This window comes from Lissotriton helveticus, chromosome 1_1 (assembly GCF_964261635.1).
Source record: "Lissotriton helveticus chromosome 1_1, aLisHel1.1, whole genome shotgun sequence".
NCBI lineage: Eukaryota > Metazoa > Chordata > Amphibia > Caudata > Salamandridae > Lissotriton > Lissotriton helveticus.
The window spans coordinates 260,405,576-260,427,173 of record NC_136057.1 but is presented as its reverse complement, the minus strand read 5'-3'; the positions used below and the strand labels follow the sequence as shown (position 1 = coordinate 260,427,173).

Here is a 21,598-nt window from a genome sequence, read left to right as displayed (position 1 = left end):
TCAACTAGTAAGTAACAACAAGACTCAATTAATCATTGTCCCATCAGTATTTTTTCTTTCAAAAAGGAAAGTACTTTTATTACACATGCACAACTAAAACAACACATTAAAATAGAAACATATACATACAGGTAAGTGGATATATTGTTGGTGAAACTGTTATATCAGATTATACCCTCAGTGGGTCAAGAACCAAATTATTGATAATTCCACCCACCTACTCTGGATGATGCATCAAAATAAAAGGGAGTGTAATTACATATAGGCCAGGCATACTGGGCCTGATTCACAGAATGAACTTAAGACTCAATCCTAAACTTGCTACTATTTTGGTATTCACAGAATGCACTTACTACTTTTGGCATTCACAGAATGCACTTACTACTTTTGGTATTCACAGAATGAACTTACTACTTTGGGAATTCACAGAAGTTAGGAGTCCTAACTTTAGGACTCCTAAATGCCTTCTGTGAATATTGAAAGTCTTAAAATTAGGATTTTTCTCAATTTAGTATTAGTAAAGTTAGGACTCCTAACTTCAGGACTCCTAAATGCCTTCTGTGAATACCGAAAGTCTTAAAATGAGTATTGTTCTTAATTTAGTAGTAGTAAAATTAGGAGTCCTAACTAAGGGTGGGCGTAAAATCCGTTTCGCGTGCGAATTTGCGGATTTTCCGCAATTTCGCGATCCGCGAATCTCACAAAATCGCGGTAAAATCCGCGAATCAGCGGGGACGAATTTTCAGCCAAGCAAGGGTTACAGCAGCAGGTGCAAAAGTTGAACCTAATTTCTTTGTAACCTTTTACAAAAGGGTTACAAAGAAATTAACTTCAACTTGGGCACCTGCTGCGAAGTGCTTCCTGGCGCCTCGTTGCCTTCTTGCAACTATTCTCTGACCCTGCTCTGACCCTTGAAGCAGGGTCAGAGAATAGTTACAAGTAGGCAACGAGGCACCTGTCCCAGGAATTAAACCTCATCAGGAAGCACTTACAGTTATAAAAAACAGGAAGAAGGGAAAGGATGGCAAATATACCCATTTTTAGTTGTCAGGAGGGGTTAAACTAAAAGAGACCTTTACAGCGCAATTTTCATATGCATTTTGCTAAAAATAAAAAGCTGTATGTTCTGTAGGAGCAACTCAGGAATCTGGCCATTCAGAAATCTGGCCTCTCTTTCTTTCTCTCGTTCTCTCTTTCCCTCTCTTTCTCTCTCTCTCTTTCTCTCTATCTATCTCTCTCTTCCCCGCCTTTCTTGCTTTATTTATCTCTTTCTCTCTCTCTTTCAAGTTCTTCCTCTTTCTCTGCTTATCTCTTTCTTTCTCCGTTGTTCTCTCTCTCTTTCTCTCTATCTCCCTCTCTTTCTTTCTCTCTCTCAAATCCTCTCTTTCTCGCTCTCTTTCTCTCTCTTTTTTTCTCTCTCACTCTCCCTCTTTCTTTCTCTCTTTCTCTTTTTCTCTCTCATCCTCTCTCTCTCTCTCCCTCTCTGTGTGTCTTTCTCTCTTTCTCTCTCTCTTTCCATGTCTCTCTCTCTCTTTCTCTCTCTCTTTTACTTGCTCTCTCTGTCTCTTTCTTTCTTTCTCTCTCGTTCTCTCTTTCTCTCTTTCTCTCTCCCTCTCTTTCTCTCTCTCGATCCCTCTCTCCTCTTCTCTCTCCCTCTCTATCTCTCTCCCTTTCTCCCTCTCTTTCTCTCTTTCACTTTCTTGCTCTTTCGCTGTCTCTCTCTTTCTTTCTCTCTCATTCTCTCTCTCCCTGTGTGTTTGTTTGTTTGTTTGTTTCTTTCTTTCTTGCTTTCTTTCTTTCATTCTCTCCCCTCTCTCTCTTACTCTCTCTTTCTCTTTCTCTCCCTCTCTTTCCCTTGCTCTCCCTTTCACTTTCACTTTCACTTTCTTGCTCTTTTTCTGTCTGTCTGTCTCTCTCTTTCATTCTTTCTATCTCTCTTTCTTTTTTCTTTCTTTCTTTCTTTCATTCTTTCTTTCTTTCTTTCACTCTCTCTCTCCCTCCCTCTCTCTCTCTCTATCTCTCTCTCTTTCTCTCTTTTGAAACATTGTAAAGATCTCGTAGATGACAAAGTACAAACAAGCATTTGCAATGCAATAGGTCTCGCATGTTTTGTATTTACGTGACTTAGCTGTATTGATATTACAAATTACAATGGCTTTTAATTTTTTTAAATAATTAATACTTAAATAAAAGTGATTTTAATTTATAATCGCAATAGCTTAAACTTTTGTAAATAACTTTTGTGAAGATTATGTTCAGTGTATTTTATTGTGACGAAAATCCAAGAACAGAAGTGAAATATTAACATCTTTTTGTGACATTTGTAATAAAGTTTGAAACACTGAGAGAACATATTTGAACCAGTTGTTGTTGAATGGTTGCGCAGATTGATGCTGGGGTGGCGCTGAGTGGTGCTGTGGTGGTGCTGAGTGGTGCTGTGGTAATGCTGAGTGGTGCTGTGGTGGTGCTGAGTGATCCTGGGATGGTGCTGAGTGATGCTGGGGTGGTGCTGAATGGTGCTGTGATGGTGTTGAGTGATGCTGTGTGGGTGCTGAGTGATGCTCTGGTGGTGCTGAGTGGTGCTGTGGTGGAGCTGAGTGATGCTGGGGTAGCGCTGAGTAATGATGTGGTGATGCAGAGGGCAGAAAGGCACAAAAAGCAGTCTAACAAAGGGCAGAAGGGCAGAAAAACAAGGGAAAAACGAGTCTAACAGAGGGCCGAAGGGCACAAAAAACCAGTCTAACAGAGGACAGAAGGGCAGAAAAACAAGGGAAAAACGAGTCTAACAGAGGGCAGAAGGACACAAAAAACGAGTCTAACGGGGCAGAAAGGCACAAAAACGAGCCTAACTGAGGGCAGAAGGGCACAAAATACGAGTCTAACAGAGGGCATAAGGGCACAAAAACAAGGGAATAACAGAGGGCAGAATGGCACAAAAAACGAGTATAACAGAGGGCAGAAGGGCATAAAAACAAGGGAAAAATGAGTCTAACAGAGGGCACAAGGGCACACAAAACGAGTATAACAGGGGGCAGAAGAGCAGAAAAACAAGGGAAAACGAGTCTAACAGAGGGCAGAAGGGCACAAAAACACGAGTCTAACAGGGGGCAGAATGAATCCCGCCCTGCATGTTTGTCCACGAAGATGCCACCTTTTTGTGCAATACCTCTACTCAACTGGAGTACTTTCTACTGTCTAATCAGTAAGTGCGCCGCAGCTCCGCCACCCATGGTGCGCCGCATTTACAATCCGGCGCACCATGTGGCAAAAACGGCCCAGATGCGTCACGCATCTCTGCCGTAAAAGCAGCGCATTGCTGGAGCTGCGTCGCGCTTGCGACGCAGCTCCAGCAATGCTCTGGGGGGGCCCTATCTCCCCAATGCTGCATAAAACCCCTTGCGCCTGCTTCAAGCAGGCGCAGGGTTTTGACGCAGCATTGGCCTAAAAGTGACTGAGTGAAATCTTGTAGATTTCACTCAGCCACTTTTAGGAGGCTGAGTCGGAATGCCTCCTGATGGCCCAGGGCTTTACAACGTGACGCATCTCACAGAGAGATGCGTCACGTTGTTAATACCCAGCACCATGGCGCATCTTTTGTGCTGAAGGTGCGTCACAAAAGGTCTCGGTAGACGGTGGCAGTGGTGAACCAGAGGGTGACAGTGATGAACCAGAGGGTGACAGTGATGTACCAGAGGGTGGCAGTGCTGAACCAGAGGGTGGCAGGGGTGAACCAAAGGGTGGCAGGGGTGAACCAGAGGGTGACAGTGCTGAACAAGAGGGTGGCAGTGCTGAACCAGAGGGTGGCAGGGGTGAACCAGAGGGTGGCAGGGGTGAACCAGAGGGTGGCAGTGGGGAACCAGAGGGTGGCATGGGTGAACCAGATGGTGGCAGTGGTGAACCAGAGAGTGGCAGTGATGAACCAGAGGGTGGCAGTGCTGAACCAGAGGGTGACAGTGGTTAACCAGAGGGTGGCAGTGGTGAACCAGAGGTGCTGTGATGAACCAGAGGGTGGCAGTCGTGAACCAGAGGGTGGCAGTGGTGAACCAGAGGGTGACAGTGCTGAACCAGAGGGTGGCAGGGGTGAACCAGAGGGTGCTGTGATGAACCAGAGTGTGGTAGTGGTGAACCAGAGGGTGACAGGGGTGAACCAGAGGGTGTTAGTGGTGAACCAGAGGGTGGCAGTGCTGAACCAGAGGGTGACAGTGGTTGACCAGAGGGTGACAGTGGTGAACCATAGGTGCTGTGATGAACCAGAGGGTGGCAGTCGTGAACCAGAGGGTGGCGGTGGTGAGCCAGAGGGTGACAGTGCTGAACCAGAGGGTGGCAGGGGTGAACCAGAGAGTGGCAGTGCTGAACCAGATGGTGGCAGTGGTGAACCAGAGGGTGGCTGGGGTGAACCAGTGGGTGGCAGTGGTGAACCAGAGGGTGGCAGTGCTGAACCAGAGGGTGGCAGTGGTGAACCAGAGGGTGGCAGGGGTGAACCAGAGGGTGGCAGTGGTTAACCAGAGGGTGACAGTGGTTAAACAGAGGGTGGCATGGGTGAACCAGAGGGTGGCAGTGGTGAACCAAAGAATGGCAGTGGTGAACCAGAGGGTGGCAGTGCTGAACCAAAGGGTGACAGTGGTTAACCAGAGGGTGGCAGTGGTGAACCAGAGGTGCTGTGATGAACCAGAGGGTGGCAGTCTTGAACCAGAGGGTGGCAGTGGTGAACCAGAGGGTGACAGTGCTGAACCAGAGGGTGGCAGGGGTGAACCAGAGGTTGCTGTGATGAACCAGAGGGTGGCAGTGGTGAACCAGAGGGCGGCAGTGGTGAACCAGAGGGTGGCAGTGGTGAACCAGAGGGTGGCAGTGCTGAACCAGAGGGTGACAGTGGTTAACCAGAGGGTGTCAGTGGTTAACCAGAGGGTGGCAGTGGTGAACCAGAGGTGCAGTGATGAACCAGAGGGTGGCAGTCGTGAACCAGAGGGTGGCAGTGGTGAACCAGAGGGTGACAGTGCTGACCCAAAGGGTGGCAGGGGTGAACCATAGAGTGGCAGTGCTGAACCAGAGGGTGGCAGTGGTGAACCAGAGGGTGGCAGGGGTGAACCAGAGGGTGGCAGTGGTGAACCAGAGGGTGGCAGTGATGAACCAGAGGGTGGCAGGGGTGAACCAGAGGGTGCTGTGCCCATAAACGACTGCATGGGTAACTTCGCCATGCAAGCGTCCCGCGAACATGCAAAAAGCCCCGCGAACACGCAAAAAACCCTGCGAAAAGCCCCGCGAACACGCAAAAAACCCAGTGAACACGCAAAAAACCCCACAAACACGCAAAAACCCAAAAATCCGCAATTCGCACGAATTCGCGGATTTTGCGGATTGCAAATTCAATTTTGCACGAATTCGCGGATTTTGCGGATTGCGAATTCAATTTCGCGTGAATTTGCGGAACGCGAATTCGCAAATTTTGCCCATACTTAGTCCTAACTTTAGGACTCCTAAATGCCTTCTGTGAATACCGAAAGTCTTAAAATTAGGATTTATCTCAATTTAGTAATAGTAATAGTTAGGACTCCTAACTTTAGGACTCCTAAATGCCTTCTGTGAATACCGAGAGTCTTAAAATGAGGGTTTTTCTCAATTTAGTGGTAGTAAAGTTAGGATTCCTAACTTTACTACTACTAAACTGAGAAAAATCCCAATTTTAAGACTTTAGGTATTCACAGAAGGCATTTAGGAGTCCTAAAGTTAGGAGTCTTAACTTTACTACTACCAAACTGAGAAAAATCCTAACTTTAAGACTTTCGGTATTCACAGAAGGCATTTAGGAGTCCTAAAGTTAGGAGTCTTAACTTCTGTGAATACCGAAATGAGTAAGTGTCTTCTGTGAATACCAAAATGAGTAAGTGCCTTCTGTGAATTCCAAAATGGTAGTAAGTTTAGGATTTTGTCTTAAGTTAGTTCTGTGAATCGGGCCCACTGAGTTTTATGGTGTCACCACATAAGTAATACCAGTCACTTGCTATAAGGTAACATTACAGGACCACTAAAATCACTGCGAACAGTACCGGTATGCAGTAGTATTCATTATAATAGTGAACTTTGTTTTTTTCAATGTGTTAAATGAAGTATTACATTTGTTAGAAATTAGTTTTCTGGATGACAGAGTATGCACCCTGTTCAAACAGGAGCCCCAATACTAGTCAGGATTAGTCACTACACAACCTAAATTATCCTGTGCTCAGCCTTGGGTAGCTTAGACAGAGCAGTCAGGCCTAACTTAAGAGGCAATGTGTAAAGTATGTGTGCACCACTTAAACAGTAAAACAGTGAAAACACGACAAAAAGAAGCCACAACAGCTTAGAAAAATAAAGTATGACTTCATAAATAATACAACCCAATAAAAAAGAAAATCAAATACATGGCGGGTGAAATATTAATTTTGAAGCAATAAATGTCAAAGTAACGGTTTACAGGCAAATAGCGCTTAAAGGGTTAACTGGTCGTTCAGGACCGGGAGTGAGTCAAAAGTATAGTTTTCTATACTGTCTATGTCTGTCCTTGCAAAAACATTGGAGAAATGCGTTCTCCACCAACTCAACAAACACATTGATGTGTTCAACCTCCTCGACAACTTTCAATCAGGATGCAGGACAGGCTGTAGCACTGAAACAGTTATGCTCAACATCGCTGACGATATTCACAGGGCTTTAGATGAAGATGAAGCCTGTCTACTCATCCTTATTGACCTATCTGCGGCATTCGACACAGTAAATCATCCAGCTCTTCTGGAGACCTAGAGGAGATTCTCCGGCATTAATGGCACAGTACTGAAATGGTTCACCGCCTTCCTTCAGCACCGCTCGTAACAAATTAAAATCAATAACTGTCACTCGAAGCCAACAAAAGTCACATTTGGGGTCCCATACAGCTCAATTCTCTCCCCTTCCCTCTTCAATCTCTTCATGGAGCCCCTCATAATCATCTTGAAAAATGCAGGAGTGAATTACCACCTTTACGCAGAGGACACCAAAAAATATTACAAAATCAAATCACCCAGCGACATCCGACACCTCAATGTCACTCTAACCGAGATCCAAACTTGGTTCAAACCTAACCACTTAAAGCTCAACCCAGATAAAATTGAATTAATTCTATTCTCTCCAAAAAGTAACCACAGTTCAATCCAAGAGTGGCTCAAGAATCTGGATGCCCTAAACTTTCCCCTCGTCCTATGCTACTCAGTTAAGTCTCTAGGCATTACCCTTGACAGGAACTTTTCAATGGAGGTCCATATCAAAAACTCTGCAAAAGATGCGCTTTTCTCACTAGAACACCTCAAGAAATTGAAACCTTTTCTTCCCCATGATGACCTCAAGACAATAGTTCAATTCCTAGTTCTCTCAAAAATCGACTACGGGATGCCATCCTAACAGGGACTCCAAAAGCTCACCTAGCCCAGCTAAGGGCAGTGCTGAACATGGCCGCTTGACTCATATCTGGGGTAAAAAGATTTGAACATATCTCAACTCCCTCAACTGGCTTCCCATGGATTGGATGTGTATTTACAAACTGGCCTGCATCACACACAAAATCCTTCACTCTCCATCCCCCAACTGCCTAAACAACAAACTGGGAAAAGCAGGAAAATCCAATACTCTGAGACGCTCCAACTCACTCATTCTTATCCCTCCGAAACAGAAAACCACTCAGTACCGATCATTTTCTGGCAATACTCCCAGGATGTGGAACGCTCTCCCTAAAGTCCTCAGATGCAGCCCCTCCTTCTCCTGTTTCAAAAGGGACCTAAAATTCCATCTCCTCAACAAATACTTTCCCGTCCAACGTCAATGAACCAAGACTTCAATATCCGAGTTGACTCCTCTCTCTCTAGACATTCAAGGATAGTTGGTGACCGGACAGTGTTAGCCACCTTCGTTTGTTTTCTCTCCCTCCCCTGCACCTATTTTTCATGTTGTATTTTTATCTCTGTTTTGCTTCCTTCCCGCCTTCCTACTATGTAATGCAATTTTTTTCTGTCTTTACTGTGTGTATATAAAGCGCTCTGATACCCACAGGTAAGCTAGCACTATATAAAACGTTTAAAATAAATAAATAGTTTGAGAACGAAGGAGGTAGGGAAGTAGGGCTGGATACAGGCACCCACTTAGGCCCACTGAACAAAAGTACTTTGATAATAGGTATGCGTGAACAGAGGTTGGCTGCAGCCAAGCAATGCATCAGAGATCCCAGATGCAGCTTCGGCGATGCGACAAGGCCCCTGAGTGAAGCACCTGTCCTGGATTATGGTGAGTTTAAGTGGTGATGCAGCGACTCCGGGAGTGATGGGCTGACCTCATTCTTTCGGCTGCAGATAAAACATTGATAACACTGCAGCGAGCCCCTTGGGGCAAGTCCAAGGGTCCAGGACTGGATTGGCACCTCTTGGCCGGGCAGACTCACCAGCAGATGAGACCAAGGTTTGGAAAAGGAGTGTTCTAAGTCTTTTGTGTCCCTGAGTCTCAAGCAACAGGAGGCAAGCCAGCAACCCCCCGGGGTCACGGTGGGTTCAAGTGATGCATGTCCAGTTCTTCTCACCCAAGCAGAGAGAGAGTGGCAGCAACAGGGCAACACAACAAAGTAAAAGGTCAGCAAACAGCAGATCCTGCAGAGTGGCAGTCCTTTAGAATCACAGTGGTTCATCTTGCTGGCAGAGTAGTCACAGGGTATGAAGTGTACTACTTTGGTAGGGTCAGAGATCCATAACTTATACCCAATTGTGCCTTTGAAGTGGGGTTGACTTTGAAGAGGGCTCCATGAAATTCACATTCTCTTTTCTTCCCAGCCTTGGCTCCAAACTATCATTGGAGGGTAACCACCCCTTTATGTGGGGTTGTTCCACTACCTATTGAAATGTAAGGGGCAGCCCTTCTACCTGCCCAGGAAGAGCCATGAGACGGCAAATGTATGTTGCTAGATTCTCAGAGATACGTATCCTTCCTGTGTTTGTGGCTGTCTAGAGGAAAATCAACAGAGTGTAGCTATCACCCAACCCAGATGTGTATTGGAAGGAGGCTATATGGAACACACTGCTAGGAGCAAGCAGAGAAATGTACACTTTCTAAAATCCGCATTTCTAAAAGAGTAATATTAAATCTAACTTCTCCAGCAAAGAGGGTTTATCCTTGCAATTCTGAAGACATAAAACATAATGCAGGTAATCCTTTCTGATCTTGAAATATAGCTTAAAAGTGTGTTAAGGAATTTCCAAAGTTTTCCTATGAGAGAAGTAGACCTCACAATAGAGAAAACTAATTGAGCTGTTGATCCCTACCAGGACATGTAAAACAGAGGAGTACATGTCCTACCTTTTACTTTCACAGCCCCCTGCCCTAAGAGCTCCCTACTGCCTCCCTTAGGATTGACATAGGTGTAAAAAAGGGTAGTTAGAAGGCAGGTAAGTAACTTTCAATGACAAGTTGAAGTGGCAATAAATTGCACATACAGGCTCTGCAATGGCCGGCCTATGACATGGTTAAGGGGCTACGTATTTAGTTGGCACAATCAGTGCTACAGGTCCACTAGTTACAGGTCAAGGGCACATTTAGTGCACTTTACTAGGGACTTATATGTACATTAAACATGACAATTATAGATGATTTAATATTACCATGTTATGGGGAGACAGCACAATCACTTGAACACTGTTTAGTACTAGTAAAGTGTGCTAAAACCAGCATAAACAAAGTCATAGAAAGAGAGGGAGGAAGGCAAAAGTTGAGGGAAGACCACCCTCAGGCTGTCAGGTTTACCAAAATTCTACATGTGTCTAATTTCTTTTATATTACCCAGACTGCCATAGCAGTCAAAGAAATAAATAGAAGGGGCCATTGCATTTCAGAGCCAAAGAGCACAAGTGTCACCTTTATTGAGGTCAGGGATCTAATTGCCTCGGAGAGATAGGGTTGGTATTGTTAAAATATTGCAGGGAAACACAGTCCCTCACAACACAAGTACATACCATTGGTGGTGCTTGTGTCCCTCTTCTTTTTTTCCAAAACAAATGTTAAGGTTTTTTTTACAGCAAAAGGACCCAGATGGGCCATGTACATACATAGGACTCTGCAGGATGAGACACCCAAAACATGTAAAACCCAAACATATGCACAGAAAGCCCCCAGCAATTCCCTCCAAACCCAATGCAGTGTCTAAAATCTTATTCAGTTGCAGTTCTGGATCTTATCACATTCCCCTGTACATATTGGTCATGGTGTCCTGATTTCAGCATCTAATTGTAGTTAGGCTGTGTGTACCAGATCCAAGAACAAGGATGGATAATCTGCTCACCTCTGCCAAGTCTTCTGATGTTTCTGGGGGCAAACCCCAGCTTGAAATGCTGCTATTTCCAGCCACCTACGGATGTCTAGCCTGCACTTCCATGACCCCAGAGACGGTGGTGCACAGGTCTTCCACTGTTAATTGATTTCCCTTTTCTTTGGTGTGAGCAGAAGAAATAATTTATGGCATTTATAAAGATTGTCACCTATTCCATCACTGTTGTGGAGGAGATGTGGTTTTGGGACAAATGGAATGGCTCATGCAAGAACCTTACCTAAATGGGACGCCACCCACTTCCAGAAGTGTGTCAATGCGCTGCAGCTCCACCCAGCAAGCATAAATGTGCATTCCCCAGCTTCACAATGTAGGCGTGTGAAAGATCCAATGAGACTCATGCGCCACAGGTCACTTTTCGTATAGTATGCTCTATGTAAATATTTGAAATGTATACGTTTCAGGCAGAAAGATATCGCCACTCTACGATGGGACTCCAAGGTCTCTGTCTAATCATCTTTGTCTTTGTTATCAATGTTGGCTTGCCGCATAACTCAGAGGGCAAGCAGTATACTGGAGCTGTTAGCCGCCAGGGACTGATATATTTTGGAAATGTTATCACCCGTTAGGAGCTTTCCTCTAGCAGGCTGATTTCTGGGAGGTCTGAAAGGTCGCACAGATACTGGTAGCTAGTATAAGAAAGCTGCAAGTATTTGTAAAATTGGCTGTGATGCATCATTTATTCATATTAGAGCTCCTGGGATGATTTAAGTATGATGAACGTCGCCCAGTGAAGAGATGCCAATATGATCCAACCTCTAGAAATCCCTCAACTTAGCTACACATGGGAGGTGGGTGTCCCGCCCCAGTGGCGTCTTTCGTGTCAGGTGCCCCCACCAGCCCATTTTGCGAAGGGATTGTCTCCATGCCTGCACCACTACTCTAGTTACCTGGGGGAGGGGGTCTTGGGGGACCTATATCTCTCCCACTATATAGCAGGTTTTACATGGAGGTATCACCATCACCAACTTCTCCCTGGCATGGGCTGAGTCATCTCGGCGACTATGCCACCTGTTGTTAAGAATCTGCAAGTGGTAGGCAGCATAATATGATTGATTATCTCCAGCAAATGAACTAGGTCAGGCATGTGCGCCATCCATCAATTACCCAGGGCCTCAGAGAGAAGTTTGACCTTGATGTTATTGAGAGAGATTGGGAAATATGAATAATGAGCGACCGGTGGACGCCTCAGCTTGAAGAACATGTGATTTTGGAGTGTCTCCAATCCGGGGGAAGTCCCATCTCCTTATTAGGGCATGGAAGGTCCCCAGCAGATATTCCCCCAATTACTTCATATGGGTTTAGAGGAATTTTCTGGGAAATCCATTATGTCCAGGGGCTTTCCCAGGCTGGAATCCCACCAGAGCCGTGGTTAGTGTCTCTTCTGTAAGCAGCTTATACAGCTGCATGCTGGCGAACACGGACACAGATTTAAGGGGCATGTCTTCAATAAAGACTGCTATTTGATCTGTGGTCAAAATCTCTTTTTAGGCATATATGTCTTTATAATACTCAGCGAAGTTCTGAGCCGCCTAACTGGGGCTCAACTACAGTCCACCCTTCCTCTCATGAATAACTGGCACCAAGGATACCAAACAGGACACATGACATAGCTTGTAGAGCATTCTGCTTGATTTATCACCCCATTGGTATATGCAGCTCTGAGAGGCCTGCCAGGTGCGCTTGGCCTCATCCTGTTGGTATTTTGTTGGGTCAGACAAAATTGTTGCTGGCACCATTCCACCACCCTCACCATGACCATGCTACCCAAGGCCCAACAAATGTATTTCAAATTGAGACAGCTCCTCAGACCTGCACCTATGCTCGCTGACACAAAAACGTATATCAACACCTCTAAGCGTGGGCTTCATGGCCTCCCACAGTACTATCTTAGAAGAAACAGTCTAAGTGTTAAGTATTAAGTGAAAAGTATAACATTATAGTACAATATAAATGCACCCTGTAAGACTGGTTTCTCATGTGCCAAGGAGAGAGCTGCCATCTAAAGGGAGGGTGCTGCATACCAGTAAGAATGTCAATATCAGACACGATGTATGAGGTCAGCAGGCACCAGCAGGCGGTCTATGTGGGAACCATGGACCATAGAATAATATATGTAGTCAGCATCAGTGGGATGATAGGCTCTACAAGCATCCACCCAACCCAATGCAGCTAAAAGAGACCTCAGTCTCTCTGTGCCCCAACTATCCACCTCCGGGGACATGACATCCTTTCAATCACTTCCAATTACAGCCAGACTGTATGGGCATTCACCCCACAGGCAAAGGATGTGGTCCATAAAGTTTTGCCCAAGTGGTGGGGGGGGCAAAGACACTGCCAATGAACATATTATGCCATATTATGTACCTGCTACAAATACATATCTGCCCTGGGTGTCCGCCCATGTTCTGATGGATCTACAGAAGACCCTGCGGTGGATAAGGACAGGTGCACCAGGTGATCCCCTCACAAACCAGCAACAAAATATTTGTGTGTTCCCAAATATAGCCAAACACGGGTCCTTGGACCCAGGAAGTGCTTTTCCTGTAGAAGGGGAATGTCAGCTTGTAATCCTTTAGCCTGTTTAAGCACTGATCCATGGTTGATCTTATCTAGGACTCCAGAGACAATGCATGATAATTCTCAGAGTTGCCCGGAAGGGTGTGCAGGGTCTGTATCAGCCATCCGGATCTGAGGTAGAAATAGCAGGGTCAGCTTTGTGCAGAAATATGGTTAAACAGACACACGGCCTGCGCATTTCAACCTCTAATAAAACAAACCCTCCCTTCCCTCCGCCTCCCCTATACCTCACAAAAATTGAAGTATCTGTCGCGGAAAATGTCCTTGTCTGACTCTATTGGAGACAGAGAAAAGGGCCATCCAATGAATCCCCATATCTCACTAACAACCAAGAGTCTTCTCAAGACAACCTTAGTGAGAGTTGCTCACATTCTAGAGGCCAGGCATCTCTGGCAAACCCTGGATACCATATCATCACTCCACCTTTGGGCCAACCCTCCCACTAAGCATTCTGGGGAAATCAAATATGGTGTTTTCAAGTTGTCTGTGGAAATGTGGAAGATCCCTTATTTCCAAAACCTCAAAAACAAGCCTCTCACTTTATGGTGCCAGAGGTCTGACCCCTATGTGTTGTTACACTCAGCTTGTGCAGTTCCATCCAATTTTCAGTGTGACAAGGTACTTAAGAGATGCAGGTTTCCTCCCCACCCCTTCCTTTCCTACGAGCTTTGACAAGCAGTGCTAATTCCTCTATTGTGTAGGCAGGCCTGTTATCCCACAGCTAGAGAGTCAATAATTTGGTCCTGTAGGAGGAACAAATTCCTTGAATCTGATTATGAGCTCAGCTAGGAAAAGGATAAATCCTAATGTGCCATAAGGTGTGCATGTGGAATGTCAGGGCTATTTTCACATTCAGAACGCATGCTCATCCCCATATTGCTAACTTCCTGGATCGTCTCTCATCTGCGACTACCTACTTGTTTGCAGATACCTGGCTGCTCAAGGTGGTAGCCTCATGTGCACACACTGACAGTTTTGCAGACGTGTGTGTGCTCATGTATATCAGTACCGTAGTTGCGCAATATCAGCCTTGCCTTAAAAAGAAAACAATGGCATTTAGCACGCTCTGTCTAATCACCATAAATTTACAGTGAGTGAAATTTAGGTAGTGATACTCACTCACAGTAAAAACCAGGTAGTCAAAAATGAAAAACCCTGGGGTATTAAAGGAGTTGCAATACAATACCTTCTTACATTATAGCATATGTAATAAAAATAATGTTCCTCAAATATTTACTGCATTGTGCAGAGTGAATGTGACAAGAACAAATTAACTGAAATAGGATATAAAAAAGTCCTTCTAAAGAAATTTAAGCAAAAAAATGATAAGATAAAGAGCACAGCTAAAGAAAATGTTCTGCTGGAACAATACTTAAAAAGTGTGTATTTCGTTAGTTCAAAGAAAAATCAAGACTGTATTTAAAGCAAGTATTAGCTATCCATATTGACTTATTGAGGCAAAATATTTACAAAATGAAAAATAAATGTATATCGTTCTGAAAGACAATCATAAGGAAATTATCCTGTTAATCCTTTGAAATAAAAGTGAAAACTAGAACAAAAGGCAATAAAACACAGGAAAACACTTTATTAAAAGGGATTTAACAACAGTAAAAACTAAGGCCCTCAATATGAGTGGCCAGGCAAATGGCAGGGTTTTTCCAACCCCAGGATGTGCGCTCCAGGAAAGTCCCAGGTTAAACCGAGAAGTTAAGCTCCGAGGGTGGGGAACATCCCTCCCATTACAAATTGAACCGTGAAGGTCCTCAGAAAAATAGGAATTTACTGGGGAAACCTGTATTTTGTGTCCTATTCCCCAGTAATTTATTATTTTCCACATACTTTTAGATAGAAATCTTCCAGAGTAAGTAAAAAGAATCAGAATGTTTCAGCACATTTCATAATCCCAATGAGGCCTTGCTAGAAAGTCATCCTTTTGCCCTGGTCACCCCCATTTTTTGCTAAAGGATACTGGTGGCAACTGACTGAACCTTGTGCTTTGCTAACCAGGCCCAGGGTCAGCGTTATGTGTAAAAAGGTACATGTAATTGGGTACACTTACAATTGGCAATGACAGACCCTATAATTCACTAGTCGATAATAGAGTCAGGGGGGTACATTGCATGTTTGCGCTGCTGTGTGCCTTTTGTCCTTTTAATAGCAGTCCTGCCTTTCACCATTGTTATTTGCAGACCGATGAGTCCCTAGTATATGATAGGGCATGGAAGTTTAGAGGCCCAGCAGATTTCCTGCACTTGCGTGTGTACACTGCTGTGTGCCTGCTGTTATTTTAGAGGCAGCCAGGAATTGCAGACTGTCTTTAAAAGTAAATTGTGTGCAAACTCGACTTTGGTGGTCAGGGCAATTTTAAAGATAATATACCTCATTTGTACTAAGGGAGAGGGGGCAGGTAACTGTAAACAGGGACCTTATAAAAGATGTTGTATATGCCCTTTTAAAGGAAAAACTGCCCATGTAATTTTTCTCCCAGTGTAGCTACTGAGCTCAGTCCTGGTCACAACAGGCAGATGTTGTGTTGAGCTTCCCAAGCTTTGATGTACAACTCTCATTTGACAATTTTGGGAGGCTCAAACTCTTCATTTCATAATCCGTTTCCAGATACAGATATGATTTATTGTCTTAGCATTTGAAGTTCATGTTGTGGGGGTTGCCCACTTTACAGTGCCCAGTCCTCTGTCCTGTCCATTATCCAGGAAGCAGTATGTCTGTCATACAGGCATGACTTCAAGCATGATAGACCCTCAACACAGGCCTTAGGCGTGACTATTGTATACCACCCAGGTATCAGCATCACTGCCGTGCCAAACAAAATGTTACAAAGGCCTTCAACCTTGCTCTTTATGACTCCTGTATCCATTATATCTCCTACCTGAGATATGCCCTGGCCCCACTGACCAGTGACCTCATCAGAATGAAAGAACATTTTTGAAGTGACTGATGTTACTTTCTTCCAATATGTGCGACCAACTCAGCCCTCAGGAATGCAGGCAATCCACAAGTCTGTCTGGGATTGCTCCTAAACTTTCACATGCCTTTCCAAGACACTGGCCTTCCAATATGGAACCCACAGGCCTCTATATAGTATACCACAAACAAACATGCCTACATTGCAGCTCCCCCATGCACCTACACACGAGCTGCACAGTGTTACATACTGATTGGATTTTTCCTGTTCTGGTGCTAAATAATGTATTCAAATGTACTTGAATTTTCTCAATAGGTGTTGGATTTTCTCGTGTTGTGTTTTCACTTTATCACTGTTTGTGTGCTGTGTACAGATTGCCTCTACGTTAAGCCTGACAGCTTCTTGGGTCATGCTACCCAGGGTTGAGCACAGGTTAATTTAGTGATTCTTTGTGGTTCACCCTGCACGTGATTGGTTCTGTTGCTTGACCAGGACTCATACCCTAGTCAACCAACACAGTAGCCAATGAACTAAATGTGGCTACATTGTCTGTGGGTAGGCTGTGGGTAGGCTGCTTGGGAAAGAGCAGAATGCTTTCACTCACTGTAAAGGTAGACAATGGTTGAAGTTTGCAGACCCCTTGCCCAATGCTGTTTACTGTAGTGGCCAGAAGATAAATGTGAATGATGCAACAATTTACCAATGGATGATTAGGGCTGGATGTAAGCCCCTATATGTAAGTATATTATGTACATCATTTTAGTAAAATCAAAATGTGTAGGCTAACGCCAGACCTAACTTTGCATACTACCACCACTGAGCTTGTGCTACTTAACTCTTTATAAGGGCAGTAGCCCTATACCATTTCTAGAGTAATGCTTTGTGTGCCCCTCTCGGTGTAACAATGCAATCTTTGAGACAATCTTAGGTCATAGCACAGAATCTATGTTGACCCATTACTAAAAACTGGTACCAAGGATGCAGATATATCTGCTGCTTGGGCAGTCCGAGGAAGCTGCATGTCGCTTACCATGCAGGGGATTTTTCTCTCCCAACAAATGGTTTATTAATAATCATATTATATGTATGAATAGCAAATAGCAAATGTTCTATTATTGGTGACAACAACAGCAAAACTTTGAGACAATTAGCAAATATTGTTGTTCTTTAAAGTAATTATGGTAAGATGACAATAATGTTAATAATGATGCTATTTAAAAAGTCCAGAGTAATGTATGTGTGATGTAATATACAAGCTCATGCAAAATGCATGATAGGGTTCAAGTTATAGTAGTATAATTGTGTCTATCTATCTAACTACCCATTTATCTATCTATCTACCTATCTATCTATCTATCTATCTATCTATCTATCTATCTATCTATCTATCTATCTATCTATCTATCTATCTATCTATCTATCTATCTATCTATCTATCTATCTATCTATCTATCTATCTATCTATCTATCTATCTATCTATCTATCTATCTATCTATCTATCTATCTATCTATCTATCTATCTATCTATCTATCTATCTATCTATCTATCTATCCATCCATCCATCCATCTATCTATCTATCTATCTATCTATCTATCTATCTATCTATCTATCTATCTAGAGATACATAGATAGCTAGATAGATAAATACTTCAAATGACACATTAGTATTGTCATTTTTACTGATCTTTGTAAGTCATTATTACATTATCTGGGGTCTCGCTCATACTCAATGAAACTAACAAGAAACAAAGTAATACAATAATAAAACATTGTTTATTTTCTATTTAAGACAGCATGCCTTGCCATCAATTCTCACCTAGCCTCTATTCATTCCAATGAGGAAAATGATTTTGTGTATACTTTGATGGGTAAACCTAACAACCCGCCTAACGGGGCATCTTACTGGATCGGTGCACATGACTCATTTCAGGTGAGTGACTGCTAGCCAGAGTCAAACAGTATGCATTTCTGATATATTTTCCATCTCTACTTTTTGACCTAATTTACACTTGTGCCCTGATTACAGGCTGAGATGCAATTCCGAAACATAAAAAAATGTCCACGTATTACAAATTATGCGTTAAACCTCAATCCTATTCTTATATTAATCTTTCATGTTGTCCATGTGATGGAGTCTCCCATCAATCTAACAAGCTTATTATGTTCTTTTGCCAGTTTTATAAGCAGCAGAGGCACCGGATTTTAGTTCCTTTCTTATGCAGTAGGGGTGAACTGCACAGTAAGCATGCATTACACTTTTTACAATGCCTCTTAGAACCCACAGTGTATTATGTAATGACCTCTTTTCTTTGAGCAGCCGTGCTCCGTAGAAAATAACTGAATTGGCTTGAAGAGGGTATTGTGTAGGCCCAGTTGGTCTATGGAATCAGATATGAGTTGGGGGGGCGTGGCCAAGCACGCAACTACAATGGACACCTTTCGGTAGAGCTCCGCTACAAGCTCCCCTTCCCGGCGCAATTATCCATTCAAGTACCACTTGCAGCTGACCGAAAACCACAGGCGCCGCTGCAAGACTTCATGACTGTTCCTGCCAATTTTGGGAATAATCGGTGAAGCCAAACCGCACCGCGGTTCTCGCGGAGCAGCAGCCGTGTGCATCGACTCCAGATCCGGCACGTGCATAGGACAGCCCGAGGTCCCAGCTGGAGAGGTAGGCCCAGGAATGCGGCCTGCGACGAGCACTAACGGAGCTGACGGAGCCACCCAGACGCACATGAGGCATGCCCCGGGCCCAATCCTGAACATCTGGGGGTGACGGTTCCTGCGCACTGCCCGGCTTGGCGCACGCACCCGAGAAGAAGGAAGCAACGAAGTGGCAGCAGGAGAGCTCGGCGCGCCCGCCGGAACACTGCAGGCGGGAGCGAGGTGTGGCGGAGCGGCACGCTGCGGCCGGAGGCTTGAAGCCGGTAATCGCGGGGGCCCCGTGTCGGATCCCCAACTACGGAGCCCGCGCCAAGACGCCCGAGGTAGGCAGAGGTGAGCGGCGGGGACTGGGGAAGCAGGTGGCGGCTGTGGCCTAGGGCACGGGCTGTGTGCGGGCACCGGCGATGGCAGCCAGGGATAGATCGTCCAACTGCCGCTGATGTGCGGAGAGAACGCGCGGAAGCCCGCGGCTGGGGGACTCCCGAGCCACTGAAAAGCCCCACGCACGCGGGGACAGAACCAGGGGTGCGAGGAGTGTAGTGCCCCCATTGCGGGCTGCGCCGTACGGCGAGGAAACACCCGAGGAGCGAGCAGAAGGCTGCTAAGCCGGACGGCACGTTCATACCCCCCCAGAGAGAGGGCACCAAAGCATCGCAGCACACACGCGACGACACTGCGGCCTAGCTGACACCACGACTTGCCGGACTTCCCCCGGAGGCCGAGGAGAAAGCCAACGGTGCCTCTGAATACTAGCTGTCTACAAGCAATTTGTTACCACCCCGGAACCCACAGTACTACAAATCTACGCCTCGGCCCGCCATCTGGTGGCCGCGCCGTCGCTGCTCCCGCTGCTGTGGTTGAGTGCGCACCAAGGGCGCTAATGTCCAACGGACCCAGAACCCGGACCGGGGGCACGAACTCTAAGGGCAAAATGGACAAGACTGGGAAGAACGCTGATCCGGATCCAACAGCGGCCAAACTGGACACTATGCTGGCCGCCATGGAAAGACTGGAGGAGTCCATCCAGCTCACTCGCACCTCCCTGGCCACCAAAATTGATAGTGTGGTAATAGACCTCACACACCTGAGAGCAGACCATAAAAAACTGGCGGGCCGCACCACGTCCCTGGAGAGCGACATGAAGGAACTCCAGCCCCAAGTCAGCCAATCGAATAAACAGATGCAGGACCTCCTAAATAGGGTGGAAGGCAGGGCACGAAGAAATAACGTGCGACTAGTTGGGGTTCCGGAAAAATGGGAAGGAAGAAATCCAGAGGAACACATGGAACGGTGGCTGCAGGACATACTACCAGAGGGGTCACTATCACCGAACTTTGTGGTGGAACGCGCCCACCGAGTTCCTACGAGACCCTTGCAAACAGGCTCCAACCCCAGACCCATGCTGCTCCGCATACTGAACTACAGAGACAGAGACTCCATCCTGCGCGAAACACGCTAACTACAAGATGTACGGATCGAGAACATGACAGTAATGTTCTTCCCGGATTACACTGTGCAAGTGCAGAGGCAAAGACACTCTTTCCTAGCGGTGAAAAGACGTCTGAGGCAACTCGGCCTGCCATACTCACTGCTGTTTCCCACGAAATTGAGAGTTGTGGCTAAGGAAAAAACACACTTCTTTACTGACCCAGATGAGGTGGAGGCATGGCTGGACAGTGGCACGGACACGACCCCCAGAGGTGCCACTGACACCACTACTCAACGCCGAACCGAGGGCGGCCGGCGGAGACGCAGACCCCGTAAGAGAACACAGAGCGGTGCACGGGGAGCGGAAGGTACACCTCCCCCGGCAGACGCCACACAACAAGAGAAGCAGGACACTCTTCGCCTGGTGATGGAACTCAGCCGATCACCTATGCAGAGTGAAGCGACGGGCGGCAGTCCACCGGTCCTTCCTAGTGACGATGAAGCCATCTATGGCGTACCGGACTCCCAGGCCTCAGAGGAGCGACCAGACGTCACGCCTCAGACGGCGAATTACATTAACTAATTGAACCTTAGGTTATGCTACCCCTGGAGCACCTGCTGAGGAGTACTGCTGTGGGCACGGAGCCACGGGCGCATGAGACGCACACCGCAACAAGTGGCATCCTTGAGCCCGACTGCACCTAGAAGAACAGTAGCACAGCGAATGCCTTTACAATGGACACACAACTCATGGACAGAACAGAAGCCCGTGTGTGACCGGCACGCGAGACCTGAGAAGACTCACCTGGCGGCCAATCGATTGGCACACGTAATGTATGATGTTCAATGCATGTGCGAATAGTTCCCTGCCTTTCAAAGTATGGTTTAGACTGGTATGCATGTCCCGGGAAGGCAAGGGGCCTTCACACAACGGACCTTGTTGACTTAAGACTACAGTTATAGTGCCTATTGCACAACAACCCCCTTAGATTTAGACTTTGTTGCTCTCCTTGAGAGTATGGACGGAGGCACGTTTGGCAACCGACCTTTTGGTATTCTACATGTATATCACGTTCAATGGCACATCGTTTCATTAGCCATGTTTCTTACCCCCCCTCCCCTATCCCAATGAAGTGGTGGTAGACGTGGATGCACTTCCGAGGTGTATTGAAGGGAACATTTTCTCGTTGAGAACTGTGAGGTCCTATGGAGGGTAGCGGGAGGGCCGGAAAGGGAGCTTTGTTGATGATCTGCAATGTCTACTGTTAAAATATGTACGTGGAATGTGAGGGGCATGCACACACCGTCCCGACGCTATCAGATCTACTCATACCTTAAAAAAAAATATATTTTTTTAAAATGGAATCAGATATGAGTTAACTAAATTAGAGCATTTAAATGCGTCCATCATTATTCCTTTGGTATGATATGTTTTGATATGATCCCTTTGTCCTGTTAATCTTTGTGATGAATTTTACATGCTTACTGATTTTGCTGCTTTTGGATACAATCCTTTAGCAATTGTAGGTTCTTATTTGCTTAGTTTGATTGAGAGCATTTAACTTTGAACATATGAACGTATATGTATGAAACTTTGGATACACTGTTTTAGCTCTAATGCATTATGT

General features: G+C 45.5%; 1 protein-coding gene across 1 annotated transcript in view; it reads left to right on the top strand.

Annotated features, from left to right (window-relative positions):
• Positions 1–21,598, top strand: part of LOC144769208 (echinoidin-like) — a 141,789-nt gene that overhangs the window by 61,369 nt on the left and 58,822 nt on the right. Inside the window, exon 4 of the mRNA XM_078653236.1 lies at positions 17,668–17,808. Coding sequence (XP_078509362.1) covers positions 17,668–17,808 — 141 coding nt within the window. The remainder of the gene's footprint in view (positions 1–17,667; positions 17,809–21,598) is intronic.